Raw genomic sequence first — 6,000 nt, 5'->3', positions numbered from 1 at the left:
GTTATGGGATTTTCTGATTTGTTTTGACTTTGGGGGAGGGGTTGGCAATAAATAAGAGTAATATCTAATAAAACCATCACATATACCAAATACCTATTTAATAAATTAATTTATAATGGATTTTAATGCTTTTCATGAAAGTTTATTTTATGCGAGTGCATACCTTCTGTATGCCAATCATTGTCTTTAAAATAAAGTGAAATTGTTTTTTTCTTTTGGACTTTGATCTTCATTTGCAAAGAGATCCTGCACAAATATCCAGCTGCCTCACTCGCACTGTCTGTAGAAACACCCCTCCGAGCCTGGCACCAGGGTAGCAAACTTCCTTTTTATAAAGATTCATACCAAAAAAGCACCCAATTTGGGATTGTGTATTTGAAAAATGGTTTTCTTTTTAAAAAGTGTGAACGTTTTGCTCTGTTGTGAATGATTAATTGTATGTTTTCTTTAGAGTCTAAAGTTTAGACCCCCTGCCAAAAGTGAATATTCACAAGTATAGCGTTCAGAGAAAGTTCTGAGTGTTGCTTGAATTTGGTTATTTGAGCAACAGGTCTAGAAATGAATGCTTGACCTAGCACCCATGTGAAACTAGCCCGTTAAGCTCTCCAGGTGTCTGAACATGTGTGCTCGCAACTCCTCTGTTAAGCAGGTCACTACCCTGTGGAGGAAGAAAGTTGCTTTTGCACTGTTGATTCAACACACACACACACACAAATTAGTTGTTTTACAAAGCATAGACATAAGCCTTAAAGTGGACCCAAAATCGTGCAAAGGCAGGATACAGCGTACACACCAGAATAAAAGGCCTTGTGCAGACGGAGGGTGCCCAGTGGAGTTCTGCCTTGTACTCTCACCCTTATCATTATTTTCTTTCACAGTTACAAAGTGTATTGGGTTTAGTGTCACGATTTTATCTTTTAGTCCCTTCCTTCCTCAACTACAAAGTCAATGGGGGTAATATATGTAACAGCTGAGGGAGGGCTTCCAAGAAGACACGTCTGAAGGGCTGTCAGCACAAGGGGAAAAGATCCATTTAAGCTGCTGTGCTAGTAGGAAAAGAAACCTATCAGCCATCCTCAGAGTGGGAAGTGGTGGTCTATGCCTGCACGAATCCAACGCTGCGTCCATTCAGGAGTGGCCAAGGACTGGGCAGCCCAGTGGGCCACACATCGGGCAACAAGCTGCCCAAGCCCTGGAGGTGGGGTTGGGGCCTGGAAGCAATCTGATCGGGAAGCTACACAGAGCCCCCAATGGGCTCCAACCTGTCACATATTTTGTCTCTTTCCTCTTGGGTTAAGATTCTCTGGGGGCTGAGATTCCCCTCTGTGTTCCCTTTGGCCATGGCCTGCTAATCACACCTTGTGGTTTGTGCGATGTCTGGGTTCCCATACCCTGCCAGCCTAACAGCCCTCTAAGGGAGCTTGTGGAAGAGTCCCGATCATTGCCCCAGACCTGCCAAACCTTAATCTAAGAACAGTCCCAGGGACACCTCGGTTGCCCAGGGTCCTTAAGGACTGCAGCATAGCTAGGACTAGGAGCTTCCCCGCTGGCCCCAGTCCCAACATTCCTTGATGAAACAGAAAGGCTTAGCATAGGAAGGAAACTTGAACTGAGATGGCCTCAGAACACCCTGCCCTCCACCTCACCTACTCTCACTAGAGAAATCAGTTCACATCTGAATGTGACGCCAAGGATTTGGCGAAACAGGAACTTGGATTCATCAAAGCTGAAATATACCATTAGATTGAGATTTATTAACAGGCCACATCATTTAAACCCTAACTGTGTTCTGTTATTTATAAGAGTCGTACCAAGTGGTGGTCAGTTGCCAGCCTCACTTTTTAGTAGTTGCAAGTGGTGCCTACCCAGGTGTGCGGGCATCCGCCTTCCTCACCAACATTCTATTTTAGAAGTAATGACTCTCAATATTGTCACAAAGCTTTCACAAACTCCTCCCACACACCCACCCTGTGCAGGAAATGGGGCCATTCTTTCCAATGTACAGATCAGGAGGTTGAGGCTCAGATTAAGCTACATTAATTACCCAAACTCACCCAGCTAAAATATGTGAGCTGAAACAAACCCAGCTCTTTCCAAATCCCAACTCTTTTTTTCTAGGACACTGTATTCCGAAAGGCCCTAACTTGTCACCTCTCTGATTTAAAGGCTTGGCTAATGAATAAATGTTGCTGTAAAAACTGTTAAGTGAGGCCGGGCGCGGTGGCTCATGCTTGTAATCCCAGCACTTTGGGAGGCCGAGGCGGGCAGATCACGAGGTCAGGAGATCGAGACCACGGTGAAACCCCGTCTCTACTAAAAATACAAAAAATTAGCCGGGCGTGGTGGCGGGCGCCTGTAGTCCCAGCTACTTGGAGAGGCTGAGGCAGGAGAATGGCATGAACCCAGGAGGCAGAGCTTGCAGTGAGCCAAGATTGAGCCACTGCACTCCAGCCTGGGTGAAAAAAGCGAGACTCCGTCTCAAAAAAAAAAAAAAAAAAAAAAAACTGTTAAGTGCTATATAAATACAGATCCCTTTGTGGCTGCGAGCAAGCCTTGGTCTACAATCAATCTTAGATACTCAAAGTACAAGTACTGTTACATTATGAAGCAGCACCTTACATTTCTCTGTACCCAGGTTTCCATCGTTCCTTCTACCTTCTCCGTCCCCTTTCCTGAACCTTCCTCCTCCAGCCAGGCTTAGCTATAAACATTGATGTTCTGCAACACTCGGGCCAGGAGTGTTCTCTCACTTTTCTCTCATCATCTCATCTAGTATGATGACTTCAAATTCCACCTCCTGCAGGTGACACCCGGAATTACATCCCCAGTTGTGAACATTTCTCTGAGCTTTAGATGCCATGTCAAATGACCTGGGACACCTTTTGTACATCTGCATGACAACGGAACTGGTGATTTCCGACCGCTCCTCCATTCCTGCTATGGTCCACCCCATCTCAGTGTTAAAGCACCGCCGAGAAACCAGATCAGTTAGCCCTCATTTCCCTCCCCAGCTCGGCAGGTCCCGTCCATTTTCTGGGTTAATTCCAAAATACGCTTGAATACGAATCCCCTGGTGCTGTCAGTCCAGCCCATCTCCTCCTTTCCTGTCAACAGCCTCCTAACTGGTCTTGCCTCATGTCTTAACTCTCTACAACCTGTTCTCCATACTTCAGCCAAAGGATCTTTCCAGAGTGATCTTGAAACAGATCATACCATTCCCTGGCTTAAAACCCTTCAGTGAATCTTCTGTGTACCTGGAATAGAATCAAGTCCCTCTGCCCCTCTCCTTCCACTCCCACTCTCAGCCACCAGCTCCGGCCTCACTGATGGGCAGTTCCTCAGCCTCGAATGCTCCAGCACATTTGGAAGGTTTGTGCCTTCAAGTCTAAGAGAGATCTTCCTTGACCACCCCGCCTATAGAGGGTTTCTTCCCTTTCCCCACTTTTCTCCACCTCCATGCCTATTTCCTGCATTGTGCTTTATCACAATGTGCATTTTCACTTTTCCTGTTGGCCCCTAACCCAGGTTTTGGCATGTGGTAGGTTCTCAATAGACACTTGGTGACCAAACAAATATTTAATATCTTACTTCTGAAGACTTGAAACACTTTTGCAAAAACTTCTGTTCCTCCTTTCTCCTGCCTCTGGCTCCCAGGAGTCATCTAGAAGAGACCAAAACCGCAACTTTGCCATTCTCAGCTTCTGCTGCCTTCAGCAGGACCCAGAGTCCCACAGACAGATGAGAGCATGAGGAAGGTGTGGGGCGCTCAGGAAACACCAACAATGCACCTAGCTATGCTCTATCTTCCCCAATGTGAATTCATCTAAATGTAAATATTCATTAAAATAGAAATACTGGCTTCTCTCTGGACATGGAACAGATCAGAGCTAAGCAATAACCGAGTTCAGACCGGGGTAGCAGGATCCTGATGGGGAAGCCTAGGTTGGGGCCACTATGGCCCTGGATCCCTTTTGGCCTGCGTCTCTTTCCCAAGAGCTGGAATATGGTCCCCTCACACCCACGTATGAGTCATTAAGCAATTCCATCATCCGTAGTCGTCATACACCCAGTACTGCTCTCTCCCTCACAGCCTCATGAGTTGTGACTGATAGACCCAATCTCTGTCCAGTTCAGGACTGTTGCGCTTTCAGAGGGAACATGTCCCCCTTTTCTGTCTTAGCACCAGGATATACCAATCACTGCACATTTCTATTTCTGTATCATCTTTGCCTTTTTGCTTTGCGACCCCTTTGCAATGTTTCAGGTTTCAAAATGTATTAGAAGACCAGTGCTCTTACCATGAGGGAGTCCCCGGGGAATGTCCCCCCAAGCCCTGTGTGCATGTTAACATGAGGGCCTTGGCTCCTCCTGGGCCAAGGCGACTCTCAGAGCAGACTCGGGGCAGTCCCAGGAAGCCAGGCCCAGCCACAGGGGCACAAAAGCAGGGCATATCCCCAAAGGTCACAGGGTGACTCTCAGGTGGCTTACACATCTGCTGAGGCCCTGGATTCTCTCCACCCATCAATAACTTCCTCTTTGATTCTGCTGAAAACCACAACCAAACTGAAGAACTGGGCCCCTTTTCGTTTTTTCCTAGAAGGCCTTTATGACATTCTGGTTTCTCCAGGCCATTTCCATGCCTGGTCCTTGATGGCCGGCATCTCCAACAGCAGCAACTCTCTTTGGTTTCTGTCTGGTTTGGGATTCCTGGCCCTGGAAGCTGTCACTATCCGCTTCATGCCTGCTGCTGTTTTCTCCTTCAGAGTGGAAATCAGGCAGCCATCGGGCCTGGCTTAGTTCTCAGGGAGGCAAACTCCACACCTGAGCTTACCTGGCTGCCCCATCGTCCCATTCCATAGCAGACAACAATTTGCAAATACTTTCTGCTATGACTGAAAAGCAGCTCGTGTTGCTTTGACCAGAACCCACATGAAAAGAGCCTCCCTGAGGTCCCCGCTAGAGAGGGTCTCCTCCCTTTTTTTCCCCAAAATTAGAAAGTCAAACTACCACTTGTCCAAATTCACCACAATTCATTGAATTTTTCTGAGTAGTGGCAGCCCTGGCTAAGAGTCTGAGGAGCCCTGGGTCCCTTGGGAAAGTGGGGGAAGCCTAAAGCAGGGGCCTCTGTACAGGGGTTCGGGACCCCTCCCCACCCTGCTGGAGGAGTACATCTAGAGATGGTGGCGCGAGCCTAGGGGTTCCGCTGAAAAGACAAACGGGGTGCAGGGGATGCCACAGAAACGCAGGATGCCCGGGAAGGGGCCTCCACGGCTACACAGGTGCTCCTGTGACACCGCTCGCCCGGTACCGTTCTGTGGTTGGAAAAGCAATTTCTATTTTAAAATACTTTTTATAAGAAGGTGACTTTCCTTTCAGACAAAGCCAAACGTTTAATCACAACATAATGCCTACACATTTTAAAATCCTTTCCCTCTTCCTTCTCACCAAAAAAACAAAACCAAAGCAGGAGACTTTGTGCAGCGTGGCATGCTCCTCTGTGACCCAGAGCCGGGGAGCCCGTCCCTCCCATTTTGCTGAGAGGCTGAGCGCTCAGCTCTGCCCGGGGGCAGCTCTGGGTCCTCCCTGTCCCCAGCACACATGGGGAAGTTGAACAAGATGGTTTGGAAGAAGTTGAGCTTCGGTTTCACCGTCCCTTCTCTGGAGTCCTAGGCCAGGGCTATGTTCTGCCTCTCCCCTCTGTCCCCAAGTGCCTCTGCTGGCCCTGTGAGTCAGGCCCTACAGCTCCCTGCCGTCCTCCTCCTCACCATCCTGGCACTGGGCCTGTCGCCTCTGCTGCACCAGCTGCTTGTCCAGCTCCCGGAGCTGCTTCAAAAAGCCGCGATTTGGGAGGACGCAGCGGTTCTTGGCCACTTGCTGGATGGCGTCCACCAGAGTCATGTCCTTGTGGATCATCAGGTAGGCCAGGACCAGGGTGGCTGACCGGCTGCGGCCCATGACGCAGTGAACCAGGATCTTACCTGCAGATGGAGCAGGGAGGAG

At 48.6% G+C, this 6,000-nt stretch overlaps 1 protein-coding gene across 2 annotated transcripts in view; it reads right to left on the bottom strand.

The window, feature by feature from the left end:
- Positions 1-5,370: 5,370 nt before the first annotated feature.
- Positions 5,371-6,000, bottom strand: part of DUSP29 (dual specificity phosphatase 29) — a 37,875-nt gene continuing 37,245 nt past the window's right edge. The window contains exon 4 of one of the 2 annotated variants that reach the window (XM_055275672.1): positions 5,371-5,978. In XM_055275672.1, the coding sequence (XP_055131647.1) occupies positions 5,737-5,978 (242 nt within the window). In that variant the 3' untranslated portion in view covers positions 5,371-5,736. The remainder of the gene's footprint in view (positions 5,979-6,000) is intronic. The other variant, XM_055275671.2, reaches the window with a different exon arrangement.

This window comes from Symphalangus syndactylus, chromosome 4, assembly GCF_028878055.3.
Source record: "Symphalangus syndactylus isolate Jambi chromosome 4, NHGRI_mSymSyn1-v2.1_pri, whole genome shotgun sequence".
Classification (NCBI taxonomy): domain Eukaryota; kingdom Metazoa; phylum Chordata; class Mammalia; order Primates; family Hylobatidae; genus Symphalangus; species Symphalangus syndactylus.
This window is presented reverse-complemented; position numbering and strand designations above follow the sequence as displayed.